This window comes from Hypomesus transpacificus, chromosome 3, assembly GCF_021917145.1.
Source record: "Hypomesus transpacificus isolate Combined female chromosome 3, fHypTra1, whole genome shotgun sequence".
NCBI classification, from domain to species: domain Eukaryota; kingdom Metazoa; phylum Chordata; class Actinopteri; order Osmeriformes; family Osmeridae; genus Hypomesus; species Hypomesus transpacificus.
The window spans coordinates 2,350,633-2,369,646 of record NC_061062.1 but is presented as its reverse complement, the minus strand read 5'-3'; the positions used below and the strand labels follow the sequence as shown (position 1 = coordinate 2,369,646).

The 19,014-nt window shown below is 45.9% G+C and overlaps 2 protein-coding genes across 2 annotated transcripts; one reads left to right on the top strand and one right to left on the bottom strand.

Annotated features, from left to right (window-relative positions):
* Positions 1–4,397: 4,397 nt before the first annotated feature.
* Positions 4,398–13,354, bottom strand: LOC124487628 (proline-rich membrane anchor 1-like). The gene is given in 5 exon segments (XM_047050060.1): positions 4,398–4,731; positions 8,556–8,688; positions 11,747–11,888; positions 12,800–12,910; positions 12,913–13,354. Coding segments are annotated over 5 exon segments (651 nt in total). The 5' UTR covers positions 13,075–13,354; the 3' UTR covers positions 4,398–4,628.
* A 3,961-nt stretch (positions 13,355–17,315) lies between these two features.
* On the top strand, positions 17,316–18,944 carry LOC124487500 (protein FAM181A-like). The gene is made up of 2 exons (XM_047049885.1): positions 17,316–17,622; positions 17,755–18,944. The coding sequence occupies exon 2, from the start codon at positions 17,837–17,839 to the stop codon at positions 18,629–18,631; it is 795 nt and encodes a 264-aa protein (XP_046905841.1). The 5' UTR covers positions 17,316–17,622; positions 17,755–17,836; the 3' UTR covers positions 18,632–18,944.
* Positions 18,945–19,014: the final 70 nt, after the last annotated feature.

Sequence of the window (19,014 nt, the reverse complement as noted above, 5' to 3'; positions counted from 1 at the left end):
TAGAAGTGTGTCTACTGTGTGTGTGTGTATTGGTCGTGTTGTGAACAAGCTTCCATTCCCCCTGGACGTGGGCGGTGTAACATGGGTCTTGGGTGTGAGTAGAGACACAATCCAGGTCTTATGTTCGGAGCATCACCTCTGTCCTCCAGGAACACAGGAACTGTGACCTGTACATGCTGAGCCAGGCTGCCTCTCGCCATCAGAGGCGGGATCGATCAGAGGCAGCCATGTAACTCGATCAGGCGTAGCCAGCCAGTGGAGGATCCCGAGTCAGCCAGGACTGCCCTTCTCAGCCTCCCAATCAGTCAAACACGATTACCCTGAAGCCGTAATCAGGTGGGAGTCAGGTGGCTGAGCGGTGAGGGAGTTGGGTTAATAATCTGAAGGTTGCCAGTTCGATTCCCGTTCGGTGCACATGACGTTGTGTCCTTGGGCAAGGCACTTCACCCTACTTGCCTCGGGGAGAATGTCCCTGTACTTACTGTAAGTCGCTCTGGATAAGAGCGTCTGCTAAATGACTAAATGTAAATGTAAATGTAATGCGGTTTGTTGTGATTAAGCATTGTTTTCCGATCTAACCTTGTTACATGCAAACACTTGTCTGAGGAGGACGGGATAAATCACTGCAAAACCACAGTTTCATTTATGCTTTTCCTTCACAGCGCTGAAATCGTTTTATTTTCAAGCTTGGGAACTGAGAAGTAATAGTTGCAGCTGGTAATGGATTTGCTTCTGGGAAGCTTTCGGCGGTAGAGGCAGGGGAGGTTAGATCAGATCATGCTGATGTTCCGTGGCTTCTCTCCGCCTGCTCGGTGGAAGAGGAGTCTCTGTAAGAAGCGTTTGTCATGTGAGTCATCAGCTTTGAGTGCTGTCTAATGATACCACACCGTGTGTCACACACACACACACAGAAACACACACACCGAAACACACACACAGAAACACACACACAGAAACACGTAGACAAAGGCTGTTTGTCATGGTGAAACTGTGAATCTGTGAGCGTGTGTGTGTGTTTGTAGGTGTCACTTGTGTGATTGTGTGTGTGTGTGTGTGTGTGTGTGATTAAGTCCCCAAGCGCAGGGGCTGCATCTGTCAGCCAGCGCCACTGTCGTGATCGTTTGAACTCACAGCCCTTTTAAGAGAACCTCTCTCATTAGCAGCTGCTTATGTAATCAGAGTCCCACAGGTATCCAGTCTCCCCGCCCTGTCAGCCTGCCTGCCTGTCTTTCTGTATGCCTGTCTGTCTCTCTGTCTGTCTTTCTGTATGCCTGTCTGTCTCTCTGTATGCCTGTCTGTCTCTGTGTGCCTGTCTGTCTCTCTGTATGCCTTTCTGTCTGTCTGCATGTATGTTTGTATGCCTGTCTGCCTGTCTGTCAGCCTGCCTGTTAGCCTGCCTACGTGTCTCCCAGCCTGTCTCCCAGCCTCCCTGCCTGTCTCCCAGCCTCCCTGCCTGTCTCCCAGCCTCCCTGCCTGTCTCCCAGCCTCCCTGCCTGTCTCCCTGCCTGACTCGTGGAGGACCATCCAGCAGAGCTGAGCTGATGAGCAGGTGGCTGGAGACACAGGGGTAATTAATGCTGACCAAAAGCCCTCTCAGGCAGAGAGGGTGTGAGTGGGCCCTTAAAGATTGTGAAGGTCAGCTCTGAGATGTGCACACTCTCTCCCTCCCTCACACACACACACACCAGCATATCCCTGATTAACAGAAGGGGACACTAATGGAGGCAGTCCTCAGTCAGAGACAGCCAAAGATTTCCACTCATCTGGAAACGTTCTGTTGAATTTGGAGCAGCAAGGTACCTATGACATGACTGGTGTGCTTTCCCTTGGATCTCTGAGAGGCGCACAGACACAAAGCCTGAGATGGGGAGGCTCCCTACTCAGGCTCCCTGCTCCAGCTCCTTGCTCCGGCTCCCTACTCAGGCTCCCTGCTCGGGCCTGCCACATCCTCTCCTCCCCTGCGCTCTCTCCAGTGCCGGGGCTAGACGAGGCTCAGCGTGTCCCTCGGCATCACCGTCAAGTGGGCCGTCTCTAAAGCAGGGAAGGCAAACCACTACTGCGACTCCTCGTTCACGCAGCGGTTCATCCTCCTCCCTCACTGGTGCGCTTCTCATGTTCTCTTGACATGGCTGGAGCTTCACCTCGGACACCCCCCCACCCCCCCCCACCACCACCCCCCCCACCACCACCACCACAACCCCACCCACCCCCCATCACCCCCCCCACCCCCCCCACCATCACCCCCCCCACCACCACCACCACCACCCCCGCAGTCTTCTGATCAGGATGAACCCACACCAGCAGTCTTCTGATCAGGAACAGCGTTACACTGGATCACACCCTCAGACCACAGCACTCACCACATCATATCTTCCTGTACACTTTTATTTACAAATGAAAAAGTCAGCAAAATGTATTCGCTTATGCACATTTGGACACACGCTAAATTCGTATCATTTTGGTATATAATGCATAAATTGTGCAATGACTGATATTTGCTGAATATACATGAATGGCTTGCTCGATGAACATGACGACATTAACTCTTAAATGGTAGCACATTGTTTCATTCTACTATGTATAAACATATTGTCTGATACACTGCATGTAATTTAACAGTCCAGAAGGCAGATATTTTCAAATATCAATATTTACATTCATGCATCCATGATCAGTCCCCGTCGCATTCTAGATGTGATGTATCTTATGGGCACAGACTAAGGTATGCTCCTAAAGGGTTACACCGGTGAGCATTACTCAACGCAAAGTTCATGTTCGTTTCCAGAACTCAGATCCAGGTAGACTAACATAGCTTTACCCAGCCATCCAGCACATGTACAACACACACACACACACAAACACACACAAACACACACACAGCGTATATCATGTCAGCAAGAAGCAGTATACTGAGCGATGTTTTCAAATCCACTCTGTTGTGTTGAATCCCAGGGTGGTAGAAGGTGCTTTTGGCTGCAGGGAACATCCCTGTGATGACCGTCTCCTCTGCAACCTGATCTCAGCTTAAGCCTCACTCCCTCCACCAATCAGACCGTCTGTTTTCGGCTCATGTGCCTTGTTTCTATAGCGATGGGCTCTCCCCTGGCTGGAGTGGACGCGGTGGGGGTGGACGGGGGCCAAATTACGACTCTGAAACGACATCAGAGCCTGGCACCGTGTCCTAACTGGATGCGAGCGTACGACTGTCGCTTACATCGGACGCTCTCTATCCACTCTGAATCCGTCAAATTCACTTTTGTTACATCTTGTACATTAACCACGTTACTATGACTTTGTGTGCAACCGAGCTTTCAACGCGAGCGACTGAAAATAAATAGAAACATGGGGTTCGACAAAAAGCGCAGCATCAAGCCGCATCGCGTCCAGTTAGGGCATACCAACAGAAAACAAGGCAATCGAACTGCTTTTAGTCGCGTCGCTCGCGTCCCGTCGCTTGCGTCGCATCCATTGAGGACACGGTATGAGCGTCCTGCTGCGGTCCCTCTCCCCTGAGACTGACAAAGTGGAAGATCGTGTTGATCTGACTTCCAGGTGGCGTTCCGCTGAGATCAAAGTTCTGAGGGAAAAAGAAGCTACACTGTACTGTACTGAAATGACGACTGGAAAACGCACGTTCGCAAACATCCTTCCAGACACCCGACTTTGTGGCTGAATTTGCAGAGGAACGGAGAGAGTACGAGACAGACGATTAATGTTCCCGCTCTTTTCAACTCAACATTTTGCACGACTCCTGGCCCAGCGTTTCACAAGCTGACAGAGAACTGACTGAAGCATCGCGTTTCACAAATGAAATACAGGATTCATAAATAATCCACTTAAGAGGCGGACACTTGACAATAACAAACTGAACCCATTGAATCATGTAAAAGTAGTAGTCAACATGTGCCCCACAAAATCGAAATTTTCAATAAATAAATAAATAAATAGACGAGTAAATGGACAAGGATGACAAATGTCAGGTGACATGTCAGTCTTCTGCTGTTGGTTCTAGTAGCTAGAACGGAATGGGGCAAGGAATCTGTGGACTGTATGTCTATGCCTTTGAGTCAATTAGTGGTATAACCTGGACTTTGAATTGCATAGTCAGATGAAAAGCCATCAGCCATCCCATGCCCAACCAAAGCCAGGGCCGACATAAAAACATGACAGATGGACATTGAGGAATATTTTTCTTAAATGACGTTGCATTCTCCATAATAACTGCATGCACTTATGTAATCTGCTTCTCTCACGTCTCCAGTTGCTGAATAGACACTGTTCTAGGAGCTCAGGAGATGAACAGACCTGCACACTGCTCTTCCTGCCTCCCCCCCCTTCCCCATCCCCACCCCCCGAACACCACTTCCTCCCTAAGAACAGGATGTCCAGTACCTCAGGTCATGTGGAGTTTGCAGATCCTTCAACTCTACTTATAGATCTATCAATCTATTTATTGTCTCTTCGGTTTTACGACTCCTCCTCCGCGGACGTTCTCCAGGCCAGGAGAAGGAAACAAGTGATGGGTTGACCCCTGGTCGGGCCAGACAGAGAGAGAACTGTTTGCAGGACCATTTAGGGGTGCAGGCGGTCTCATGCGATGTCCCCTACTCTCTGCTCCAGCAGGCTGTTTACACCACGGTGTTGTTGGGGCCCAGGGTCGTCTTGGTGTTGCGTATGCTCATGGCGTACTCCCCTTGACTCATCCCGTTCTCCTCCTTCCGTAATGGTTTCCTGGAAGAAGAGAAAAACGCAATCGTCACAGATACAGTCCACTGAAAGGATCAGCTTCATGACACGTCAACGCCGATATTTTCATGGTCTGTTTACTTTAAGTTTAGGCCTGTGTCATTATATGAAAGCATGTGGCTGTTAACCTTTGGGACGGATTGATTTCGCGGGCTGCTGTGGATGGATACACTTTTCCCAGCTATGCTTTCTAATAAGCTGAACATTAAAAGGTCACTTCTCTCTCAGATCTATAAAGGAGAGAGGAAAAGATATCAAGCAAGCACATGAAGGACGTGGCATTTAAAACAGCATGTGCTGATGTCAGATGTCATTTCTTCAGCGGTGATGAGACTCAGTATGTGTACCGTAGCAAAGACAGGGAAAACAACGACTTCGGTACCAAACCAACATTCCTCTGCAGATCTACGCCGTGGATATGCCACGCAAAATTCAGTTTTTCCCTGTAGTCCTTTACCCTTTCTGGTGCAAACAAGCTGAAACACAAGATCCTCTTGCTGTTATTGGTCGCTGAAGAGCAGTATCATTCAAAGCAATCCTTTTCATTACCGCTCAGTGCTCTTATGGTTATTATGTTTGTCCAGTGTAGTGTGTCTTCTAGGCCAGTCCTCTCAGGATGTGGCTCCCTACCCAGGCTTACATAAGACAGAGACAGATTTGAATACAGTCAGGACAGTCATTGTCCTGCTCAATACTGTACCAGGCCTTCCGTAACACGGAGAAGCCTTAAGCTACATCTTAGCTCGGTGTCTCCTTCCCTCTCTTCTGAAAGGTACGACAGGACTGTCTTGACGTGATGTGCGCAGTCATTCTCAGTCCGAAACAAGACTTCTACCTTGAGTTTCCTTTGGGAGCAAGCTGTCTTTGCTGATGTGATATTTATTAAATTGTCACATTGCTGCACGTCGACGCAAGGTTCATGGCACAGTTATGTCATGGACGTCAACTGACTTGCTGATAGAGAACGACGGCTTTATGGATTTCAGACAATGTTGAAGTTTAGCTTGGGGATGGTGACGTCAGTGCCCTTTTGCTATTACACAAGCTCTGATGAAACATCTATGGGAAAGTCCTCTACTAGACTTCAGGGGAGCTCAGTGAAGCTGGCCTTCCAGGTGTCGGCCATCTTGGACAGATGCTGAACTCTTCTTCTTCTGGGAAATGTGACAGCCTGGGACAGGAAACTACCTATCCCAGAGGATGAAGCACATCCTGCTGGGAAGATCATATCTTGTGTGTGTGTGCGTGTGTGTGTGCGCTTGGGGGTGTTGGGAAGTACTGGACCTCTCCCTGAAGGATGGTGCAATACCTTCTTCACAGGAGGACCCATATAGCGCTGCTCATTTAGTTAATTAGCATCTCCTCAGAGGGAATGACCATCTGTTAATATGATCTGTATTCATTCATAATGCTTCTGTGTCTGCAGAACAGATTTCCGTGCTCCTGAATCCTATCATGGGGCAATAACACACTCTTGCATGTTGACCAGAAGAATTAAAAAAACATTAGGACTTGTTTTTTTTCTTCTGAGCGCCAGCTTAGATGAGGAGAGTGTGTGTCCGCCTACTGAAAAAGCGTTGCACCTTTTCTGAGCGCTCCACCACTTTTGTGCAGCCGGTAGTTGAGAATCTCGGAACTTTTGAGAAAGGCTTCATTGTCTCTCCATTTCAGCTAGCAAGACACTCAACAGTAACAGGCGTTGAAAACGTCCGTTAATGATAACTAACAGGTTAAGATTGCCCCAAATAATAGAGAATATTAATTACGTTTGCAACTAGCCAGCTAGCTAACGGTCAAGAGAGGATAAGCGTCCAGCCAACGCATTTCTCCCGGAGATAAACGCCACACTGACACACGCTAAAGCGTTCCAAACCACTAACCCGGTGCTCCCTGGGATATGCGGTGTTTCTCTGGGCCAGCATGCAGGGCAGACCGTTTGGACCCCTCACCTGCCTCGACCCAGGCTTTCCATAATAGATGCCAGGCTGTTGTTGACACGTGGCAGGTGGCTACACAACACTTCACAGGTCAGATTAATATTTGATATCAAAGCTGTTCAATCGCAGCACACATCCTTGTTTGAAGTTTGGGGAACGGTGAATGTTGAGTTGGGGACATGTGTCGGCCTGTTTACAGTGCCTCTAACCATCTGGAAAGAGGGACATGAAACTGCTCAAAGAATACACGAGATGTCTAGGTAGGTAGAGTCCCAGAAAATCCATTGTCCTTACACTTTTAAATTGCATCATTAGTTGTTATTGTAAATATACCAAGGAGAGGACAAAACAAGTACAGCGGCCTCTCTTCGTGTAGCCTACTCTCTTCGTGTATTTAATTTAGTGTCGGGGTATTTGGGCTTCGTGCAATGCTAACTGGCATGCAGCATCGTGCCTGGTGGTTTGGACAACACGCTGCTGACACACACGCAGCCTGTCTGAATCCTCCTGCGCTCCCCCTTGTGCTTCAAGGACTGAACCAAATCACACGGAGAGGAGCGGGTTTGTTCCAACCGCTTTGCCTCTGACAGAAGACTGGCAGAGGAAGATTATAAAAAAACAAAAAAGCTAAATGTGTGCAGGCGCAGCCAGTGGTGTCCAGGGAGAGAGACCAAGCTTGCTGATCTGGGGTCTGTGCTGCCAGCCAGGGTCTTGGCCCTAGTCCAGCTCATTTTCCTCGGGATAGCCCTGAACACTGACTGGCTGGAAGGGCTATATATAACTGCCTCTGTTTTTCTCCCTGACAAATCCTTTCTCACATTGTTATTGACTAAGACACCCAATTATTGCCTGCCCCCAGCTTTAGTGGACAACAAATATATCTGTCTTGTCACTCTTTCTGTCTCCAAGAGGATGTCTGATTAGAGAGCTGGTGATTTATCAAAGTGGTGTTTTTTGGCCTCAAATTTAATTCCTTCAGTTTTCTCACTCCAGTTTTCAGATGGATGCATCTGTAACGAGGGCTGTCTAACTGGCCTGGTGTGTTCGTTTCTCTTAGAGGGTAGACTAGCTTAGCACACAGTCTACAGTCCCAGAGCCCAATACTGTCAGACCACGAGGACATGACCCGCGTGCATGTATAAAAGATGTGGCCTGCGACTGAATGACTGCGCAAATTAATTCATAAATAATGACTTGGGTTTGGGGCTACAGAGGGCCTGTATTGCAACAACACTTTCTTGCCACTGCTGCATTAAATACATTTGCCCCATGGCTACTAAAGGGACTGGAGAAATGCCATAATGAATTCCTGAGCCAGCCACCCATTGCTTCCACTGCCTGACTTTGCCTATTTGTTGTTTGAAAAAAAACACAAAAAAAACACTCAAAAAATAGGAGGAACAGAATTCTACAGAGGGAAGACATATTTAGCTCTCATTTTCATAGTTTCATGAATAAAATTAATATAATAGAGCTACTACATTTCTCCAGATGTCTCCTTATGTGTGTTTACATGTGAACATGTGTTGCAGTACCCTATGTGTATGTAGGCTGACAGGGTTGCAAGAACAAGGAAGATCCATCGTTTCCTACTGAAACAACAGCAAGTGGATCATTGGTTACACATGCCAGGTTCAACTAAATCACTACACTACCGGATTAGTAAACACTGTGCCTGCCATGATAGGTCCCTGAATGACATCCACCTGTAATGAATCTTAGCTGTGACCCAGGTGATCCAGTCCTGGCACCTGACCTCAGTGTGACCCGGTGAGGTCATGGTCGTTGTGTGAGTGATGAGCGACATGTGACGTGTGCCTGAGCAGAGCAGGCTGTGTGCTGTGGTGACCACCTTCAGAAGCAGCAGACTACCTTTTAATAGCCTTGTAGCAGATGATCACGGCTGAGAGGAGGAGAACACCCGAGGCAAAGCCCACTGTTCCCAGCAGCACCATCTCCATCTCCATCCACCACGGCCTCAACAAGGGAGCCACAGGGTCCACCACTGTCAGAGAGAGACACACCAGATAGAGACAGAGAGAGAGAGAGACCAGATAGAGACAGAAAGAGACCAGATAGAGACAGAGAGAGACCAGATAGAGACAGAAAGAGAGACACCAGATAGAGACAGAGACAGACACACCAGATAGAGACAGAAAGAGAGAAAGACAGACAGAGAGAGAGAGAGAGAGAGAGAGACCAGATAGAGACAGAGAGAGAGAGAAAGAGAGAGAGAGCGACCAGAGAGAGAGACCAAATGGAGACAGAGAGAGAGACCAGGTAGAGAAAGAGAGACAGTGACAGAGTGACAGAGAGATAGACCAGATATAGAAAGAGAGACAGAGAGAGCAGTGAAAAACAAAGATAGAGAGAGAGAGGAAGATAAAGGGATAAACCGAGCGAGACACAGACAGGGAGATATAGGGATAGACAGGGTAAGATAGAGGGAGTGAGATGATAGGAAGGAAAGAAGGAAGAAAGAAACAAAGGAAATCCCATCAGACATCATATCACAGTGATAAGTTCATCATGCAAACTGCCCCAGCCGCGATACAGAGTTTACTGAGTTTAGCCTATATATTACATAACCTCATCTTAGACAGACAGCCAGTAATGACAGCATGATGAAATCCCAGTACTTAGGCAGCGGAAAGCCCATGTTGTAAATCAATGTGCCAAGAGCTTCAATTAAATATGCATTGATTCCCAGCCATGTCATTATGCATGGCTATATCATGAACCTTGGATGTGCTTTTTCACAAAGATTAAAGAGTTCACCTGTTCCCCCTGTTATGAAGTTCAAGGTTGACGGATATCTAACCCTGTCCCATGAATTATTTAAAGTCCAGCCTTCCTTGCTGGTATTCTGTGTCCAAACCAAATGACACCTTCACAATCTGCAGCCGGCAGCCACTTTATACCTGCAGTTTAACACCACTGATTGTGGACTTGAACACCAGTGTACCTGATTTGGTGTTACTCGCTTGCTACTCTGTCATCCTATTGATGTCCAGTTGATATCCTAGAACTAGGTCTACAATTGTCCAGCAATGTGGAAAAGAGGTGATAAAACAGGGTGAGGAGCATTTGAAGAGCAGGCTTGTTCTGAATTGGTGGGTTGAAGGCCTTTTACTTTACTCCATGGCAACACAAACGCCGTGGCAACGCTGAGGAGTGAATGACGAGGCAAGATTCTACCCTGGCACGTCACACAACACAAGTCACTACGGATCTCGAACGCCCCCCTCCCTCCTCTTTCTCTCAGCCAACTTCCGTTTTAATCCGGCACATTGTCAATGGCTGTAGGATTTATTCTCTCCGGGGTAAGGATGGACTTCATTGTGATGAAGCTCTTTCGTTTGAAGGGTCTTCTGAGCTGTTTTTAGAGGACAGACTCTTACTCAACAGTGCCAATTTCCCTCATTTTCTCAAACTGTTGGTATATTTGTGGACTCACTTTTTGTCCTACTTTACCGTGCAAACTATGCATATTTATAGCTACTTGAAAAAGCATGGTGGCAAGTAGAATCAGGGTGGACAGTTCTGGCAAACATCAAAATAAACTGGCTTTACTGTGAGAAAGAATTACAATGTGCACTTGTCACTGGGGAATATTTGATGTGCTTTAGCTCTCCTCCCTCTTAAAATTAGTTTTCACCAACAGGAAAGAGTATAAAGTTTCTTTCTGTTTCTCTTGGTCATTATTTGTCATAGTTTGTTAAGGCTTCTAAGCATCTCAGTGAAGCTAGGTTTAAGCCTTGCCCATGCCAGTATACAATTCTCCCTTAAAAGATCAAATTAGCCTCTTTTCCAAGTTTAGTATCAGATTCCATGCAGTGACCTTGACAACAGTGATGAGGAGGTCTATAACTCGGTCTACGCACGTGTCCACACGGTGAGACCAGAGAAACAGAGGGCCCATCTAAATTAACTAACAGAAAATCATTGAAGCTGATTGATTGAGACCTTTCCACTGCTGTCTGTTGGTTTTTGGTTGATGAAGTACTCATCCTTATGAAGGATTCTGGATGACTGGTTCTAGAAAAGAACTGAATCTCAGTCATAACCTGGAATGAAGTGCATCAGCAGCAATGCCTGTCCCATATTTCACAGAGGTGCTCACTGAAAGAGGCCTGGAATGAGATTTCCCACTAGCTGGAATCTTGAGTTTTTTGTCGATCACCACTGTGAACCAGACACAAAACGGTAATCTTACACCAGGAACCATTAAGTGCTCGGGACACCCTACGGTATAACATACTGTACGTACAATATCATTTTCAGGAGTAAAACAGATCAAACTGTTTTTTCTTCTATGCTGGTGCCACTGAGATCCCAATATAATATTGAATGTGTGTTTTTTGTATCCTTAAAGAAGATACGATCTCAACCATGGAAACCACAAGCAACTAGGAGGCAGCACACACTGATAATATCTCACACACACACACACACACACACAAACACACAAACACGCACATACACATTGCCCTCGGCTTAACATCACTACGCAGACGGTACTACTGGGCCAGTTCATTAGCCCCTTATCTGTATCAAAACCTAATTTAATTAACTCATCTCTGTTTTAATCAGGGGGGTCCTCCAGGGGAAACTCAGCCACAGATCCTGGCAGCCCAGCAGGCAGAGTTTTCACAGGCAACCAGGAACTCCCCAAGGTCAGGCCAAGCATAAAAATGTGTTCAGCTGTCAGCATCCTGCTGCTTCTATCAAACTCTCCAAGCCAGCTCGGAAAAAATATGTTTTTTTCGGGAATCAAAACATACCCAGCAGTCTTCCCATAAACGTCCTGTTAAAGGATTCTTCTCAGGTGTAGCTCTGGTGTAATGAAGCGAGAGATAAGAATGGAACACATCCTTCCACTACAATTATTTGGCACTATTTGAGACTGTTATTAGAGCTGTCCTCCATTTGGGGCTGGCACTCAGCGTGACCAGAACGTGTCTCTGTGATTCTGTAGTGAGTGAGTGTAACCAAGCAGATGAAGACAGGAGATTGTGCTGTGAGTGAGATGGGGGAGAGAGATAAATGAGCTGGGATGTTACCTGTGGCCACCATTAGTCGTGGGGGAGGCGGTGGAGGAGGGGGAGGGGGGAAGGGAGGGTTGCCTCTACACTGGCATGCCAACTGGCAATGGTGGCCTAGTTCCTCTGCTGCCGACTGCAAGCATGACCTCTGGAGTTCACCCTGATGGAAAGAGAGAAAGAGAGAGACATTCATTATTTTCTGTGGAAGAGTTGATATGTATCCAAAGTGAAGCTCTAATGATCCCAAAACAGGCATACAGTCTGCATAATTCAGTCTTGAATGTCAACCTTGACTAGCAGTCCTCTATACTGAAATGGATAAAAGAGACTGGAATTTTAATGAACTGGACGTGGCCGAGTATTACATCAGTGCTTAGAGATGCGATGCACCATCTATCCTAGCGCTTCAGCCAACAGCATCATAGTTTGTGTTGCTGTGGGTTTCCTGGGAGTGTTGCCTCTACAGCAGCTGCCTTTGTAGACATGCAGAATAGTATCACGTCTACGACCAGAGAGAAACCACCCACCAACAGAGTGGGCAGTAGGCTGCCCTGAGGATTGTGTGTGGGTGGATTAGAAACTCGAGCAGATCACATTACACATGAACCTTGGCAACGTTTCGCGCCTGTACGGCAGCTCTATAGGAAGCAGTGAGACAGAAGTTGGAGTATTGTATCCTACTCATCATCAGCATGCTGGCTCACTGCGTCTTGATGGCATGCACTACCAGTAGTCATATGAATGTCATGTAAGTTATGGATTTGAAATGAAAGCGGTTCAGAAAACCGGCATAAACTTCTCAGAGCTGACGTTACACTGCCAACTCGCCTTAATTTTTTGTTGACCAACTCACCGGTATACCTTAAGGTGTTGGGCGGGATTGGACTATGTCCTCTGTAAATATTTGATAATCGTTTGACATGACATTTAATAAAGTTTTGCTCACATGAATTAATAGCCGACATTAGGCTATGAAAACCACCCATGAACTCCACTTACATTTGCGTAATAGGCCTACCTCTTCATGCGTAAAATTGTAAGTGGCGCGCATGTAAACAATAGCCTACTTACCTGGCATGAGAGCAAAACCTGCGAGAGAAGGCAATGACCGACAAGAAGAGGCCATAAACTTAGAGTAAATGGCAGTAGATGTTGGACCAGCATTCCTCCTGCGCTTTTTTCTCGAAGACACTAGGCAGCGTATCGAACAAACTAACACGGTACACATAGGATTGGACCGTTTGGGAAATTATCATCCACCGTATCCAATTCGGCGGCAATTGTGACAGGGGTCTCCAGCAATAGTTTATGCCACAATCATATTGAAATTCTGTTATCGATGGCATAGGACAGGCAACAACAAAAAATGGCCTGGTAATCTCGATGATGCATTTCTAGAAAGTTGTTTCTGCTGCTTAAACAGCAACCCGAATCACCGCGCTTGGTCTGCCGTTACTCCATGTGATGTGAGGGCGGTAGACGGCCCATACCTTACATCCCTCCTCGGCTAAATACATCAGTGCAAAATACTCAAGCCATCGAAGTTGAAGCATTTGCTGAGAAATATCTTCAAAAATAACTCCGAAATAACTGAAAACTCACGATACATCCTTAACTTAGTAAAGCGTTATGTACACAAATGTGCAGGTCCGGAGGAAAGAGACAAGGTTTAAACTGATGCATCTCTTCAAAACCAAAAGACTGCGGGCTATAAATTGAGCAGGGAGCATCGCACCATCGCGCATCTAGGAAGTACACGGCACTTGATGTTGCATATAGTATTCCAGAAACTGAAAATCTGTTGTAAAATAAAGTTTAACAAACGAGTGATTATCAGGACACGTAAGTCATAATGTTCATTCCGCAAGAAAATTCAATTTTCAAAGGATATTTCTATGGAGAAGCCCTACGTTTTACGGCGCGGACTGGTGCTGTTTAAAGCTCGGGGCATGATGCGCGTGCGATTTAGATGACGCTTGATAGACCGAATGAAAGTCAAGTACTTGAGTCAGGGAGAGACAGAGAGACAGAGAGAAAATCATTTAACTACAGTACACTTACACTATAGTCCCTGTTAATAAGATGCTGATAACATTTAAGTCTGAAATGGTGATGGTCTAAAAAAAAAATGGTGAAACCATGGTGGTACGCCAAATATGTCATTTTTCGGTGAGAATACAATTCGGTTTTGACAAGTGTAGGCTTTTACCCAAACATTTTCTGACTTTCATGTTTAACGGTTAGAGTTATGATGATGACACAGATACCTTGTACAGAGTCGGCTACCTAAGGAGAGTTGCAGAACCAGGTTTATACCATTGGAAGAACACTGGTTACATTCCCAAAAATAAATGAACCAAAATGTCGTTACACAATGGTCTGATGCTGAAACTATTTATAGGGTTACGCAATTTGTCAGCCCTACAGGTAAACTCCACATTGTTTTTATAAAGGATTACATTTAAATCAACATTTTCACATGTAAGTTTTTTATTGATAACCCTCAGAAGAAGAGTTCCAGCGGTTCCAAGGCTCATTAGAGAGAAGGAGCCTGAGGTAGGAGTTTACATTTGAAAGATCTGACTTGTGGCTTAAATAACTGAGCTATCAGCCCATTTTGACATTAGAGATAAATTGTAAACAAGACCTGGCATTTAAAAATGTTGCTTGCTTCATGAAAGTAAACTAGCATCAGTTCAGAAAATTTCCCTCAAAATATTGCTTGTTTAGAAGGTAGCCAATGCACGTTTTAGTTATGTTGTTTTATATTAAATATCTATACAGTCAAGATTTTTACCCAGAGGTTATTAGGTTAGTATGACTAAATGAATTGGTCAAAATATTCAATCGTTTTTTTTTTACTTGCACATGTATGCATTGCATGCCTCTGTACCCCATGTTGCAGGAGAGTCTGAACAGCATGTGAGGGTGTTGTTGTAGTTACTCAGAGCTTTGTGGCGTTGCTGCAGCTCAATCCTCTTCTCCGTATCGATTACCTGACGAAGAGGAAACTCAGCATCACTCAGATCCTGTTCTGCCTACTCCACTCCATTCCTGCGAGCCCGAAACATCTGCCACAATGACATCCTCCACGAGCTCTCAACAACACACCGAACAGCATTCACAGCAGGATTGTTTACGGGCCAGAGTCATCATTATAGGATTACAGCAGTGCAGTTTAAAAGTTCCTGTGTGTTTTTAAGCTTCCTGGCCACATTTCCAAGCCAATAAGGTGTCAGGTAAAACTGGAATTTATCGTATAGTCACTCAAATTCGGTGGAATTCGACAAAATATCAGGGCTGTGTTTTCTGTTGTGGTCCCCTGTTGAATTGTTGGGTCTCAAGTCTTACTTAAGGATAATATTGCCATCTAGTGGGACACACTGGTAACTCAAACTATGCTATTCCTCTCCAATGTGAGGCAACTCTGTAAATACTGAAGATGTCATCTACAACTGAGAACAAACAGGCAACATCGTGTTTTACAACTGGTTTTTTTTTTTCTTGTTTGCAGAAAGCTGTCTTTGGAGTTAGTGAAATGGTTCTGCTTCAGGAATCAGGTTGCAAAGGGACGACAGCAAGATACTGATAGTGGGACTAGGGCTATGGGCCACAGGGCCAGTTTGGGTCATGCACAGTCAACACTGAATAGGGAGGCAACACTGGAGGGAGTCAGATGGCTGAGCGGTGAGGGAGTCAGGCTAGTAATCAGAAGGTTACCGGATCGATTCCCCGCCGGGTCAAATGATGTTGTGTCCTTGGGCAAGGCACTTCACCCTACTTGCCTCGGGGAGAATGTCCCTGTACTTACTGTAAGTCGCTCTGGATAAGAGCGTCTGCTAAATGACTAAATGTAAAAAAAAAATGACTAAATGTAAATGTGAATACACACTCAACCACTTTAGAAGTACCGAGGACAGTGCAATGGGAACTTGTGTATGTCTGAATAACAACAAGCACCATGCTCCTTGCATGAAAATGTTACTGGTATACAAACTGGTTTTACACTTTACTGATGCCCCTGTAGTTTTTCCCACATCATTCAAATGTGATTATTTTAACGACAAAATGTGAGTCCTATTCCTATTTTTTTTAACAATTTGAGTCTCATGTAAAACTGGCTATATTGCTGTGTGGTGACAATCTAAGAATCTGTAAAGACTTTCACATAAATCTAAAATGGTTGACAAACTTCTCCCCCCATCTATCTTACTCAAACTGGCATGATGACAAGGGTGTGTAGTCGGATTTATTGGTGCCACTCTGCTTCCTCTCTCTCCCACCCTCTCTCTCTCTCTCTGCCTCTCTCTCTGCCTCTCTCTCTTTTCCTCTCCCCCCCTCTCTTTCTCTCACTTCAAAAGCACAGGAGTAGGGCAACAGGCCTGGGGAGGGGTGCACCATTGTTAATTGGCCTTTTGAGATGAACAGAGAGGTGAATGAAGAAAAAGGGAAGAGTATAATAGGGTCCCGCCGCCTCTACAGAGGCTGGCTAGTTGAGAGGAGGGTGAAAGATGCCACCCCCCTCCCCCCCCACACACACACACACACACCCCCACCCTTCTCTCCCCGTCTCAAGAGCTGGTCAAGTCAAAGCAGACATCCATGATGATTCAGTATTATAAGATGAAGCCATTTAGGGCACTGATGGACAATATTAACACACATTATATTTCAGGTGACTGCATTCGTTTTACATGAACAACTGAAGACACCGCATTCTTGCAACGCGGCTTGCGCGCAAATATTTAAGCTTGCGTTAGGAGTTAATATATCGGAATAATTCCTATAGCCTACGCGTGCGCTTAAACAGCGCCCCTGTGGTCATGGCTCCCAGGCTCAGGGCAGCGAAGCGGTATTGTGGTTGTAGGCATGTGGTGTAGGTTACTTACCAGACAAGCGGTTTCCTCACATCTCATGCCACACTGCTGCCATGAGTAGGTGGTTCAATGGAACGATAGGTACTCCTTTTCTTCAATAAGAGGATGGAGCTCAATTAGCATTTCACAAGTTCCTCCCCCCCCCCCCACCCCCCACCCTGCAACCTTCCCTGCGGAGTCCATGCTTTCTCCGGGGATTGTCCTGTTTTTGGCTCTTGTTGCCGTTGGCAGGGTGACAGTATTCGAGTGTGCAAACTTGTGCTATTGTCCGCGGGCCAGAAGGAGCCATGGAGACCCTACTAATATGACACAGGAAAATGTTTGCTGATGGCAATTCTATGGGCTTTGTCCAACTCTTTCTCCTTCATGACGACTCGATTTAAGTCTCTAAATGTTTGACTACAAATGCAGGAGTGCTATCCAGCTCCTTTCCCTTTGTCCCGCGAGGTTTGAATGAGTAATTCAGCTTTTGTGTCGCTCGATTGAGGGGGCAAACAGAAAGACAAGATTCTTGAGCGTTCAAGCCCCCTTTCCATGGATATGTGCTCCTAGGATCCCCCCTCCTCACCAAGTCCTACATCTGACATCACTCTTGGGGGGTTAGATCAAAACAAAGCACCTCAGTCTGAAACCAGCTCGCAGTGATGAAGAATGCACGTGTATTCCACCAGACTCTTTATAAATTTCAAACACGGCAATGGGACAATTTCAGACATGGTGAGAACTTGATGTTCCATGAGCGCTCGCAGACGACCTGCACAACCCGCTGCTAAAGAATATCGCATCTATTAGCCGCTTTTCTTGGGGGATCTCCATGACAACAATTTGCAATGGTTAAGAATTCGATACCGGGGCGCTTGGAAGCTGATTGGGGTGCATTGTGAGGGCCTGGGGTCGCTGATTGGTTCAAGGGAAGCCCCATAACTACATGGAGTTTATATTCATTCAGCTTGTTGAAGTGCTCAGTGCGCATCTTGGAGAGAGTGTGGAATGATTGTCTCAAACAGAAGACATGGTAAGTCCTTTGTGATATTTTCAAAGATCTCCTCATTGTAGTTTCTGTCTGTGTGAGTATGTGAATTATGTATGCAACTGGACCCCACAAATGGCAATAAATTGAATTTGTTTCCATGTCTCTTCATATATAGTTATCATCAAGATGAGGCGATTCACATCTTGCATCGTCGGACTCGGTAGCATGGGTTAACTGGTTCAAATTGGTTGATTCGACATGGCAAACCCAGACAGTGAAGTAAAAACGTTGCTGAACTTTGTGAACTTGGCCTCTAGTGATATAAAAGCGGCCCTGGATAAATCTGCCCCGTGCAGACGCTCCGTGGACCACAGAAAATACCTGCAGAAACAGCTCAAGCGGTTCTCCCAGAAATACTCTCGGATGCCAAAATGCCACCCGCACAGATCCACTGAGTACGGAAACGGCAAGTCCAGTTCCTACCCCATGGGGACTTCACATCGTGGCATGAAGCACGTTGGAAACGAGACTTCTGATGCGCTCTGCGATGAGAATATAAAGATCGCTGTGAATTCTGCAACTGAAAGTGATAACACCAAACAAGAGCACGTGCCCATGAGAAAACGTCAACTCCCGGCATCCTTCTGGGAAGAACCCAGGTTAGGGCAAACCAACGTTGACCCGCCGCAGTGTGGATGGAAAAGGAGTCCTGTCAAGTCAGGGCCAAGCGAGATAGAAAAAAGGATTAGCGTTCACGAGAAAGTCGTTATCTCCCAGAGACGTGGCTCTGTGGATAAAGAACCACTTAAACTGGACATACTGTCACACAACTTGAGTTTGTGCAATTGCTGCCCTTTTCAGTACCCAGGACATCACGTGTTCCAGAGCCACCTTGTGTTTCCCCATTCGGCTATGGGACTCTGGGGGCCAGAGGGTGAAAAGGACACACCTGACACGCCACACAGATTCAATCACACGCACGTCGTGGTCAAACCCATACCGACCAAGCCTACTGTGCAACCCTCTATTTTCAGCGTTTTTGGCTTCATCTGAAAAATCATTACGCACGTTGAATTAGGTTAGGAGCATCATCAATAAATAAGAGAACTGTGATGATAGCAACATTTCTTTTTTTTAAACCGTATAATACAACTCTGAAGCACTTAACTAGGTAACGTATACACAGTTTGTTTCAATAATTTAATTTCCTTTTAGTCATTTGAGACATAGCCATGTCAAAAGGAAAATGAAATATGTAACATTTTATGTGACATTTAATCACTTTTGAGAGGGGAGCTCCGACTCTTGATGAGATGTTATCAGAAAATGTATCAAACTTGTAAATATTGACATGAGAATTGACGTTTTTTTATAAATAGAAAATACATAGGTATAATGATGAACAATTACATTTATTTTTTAATAAATAGCAAATG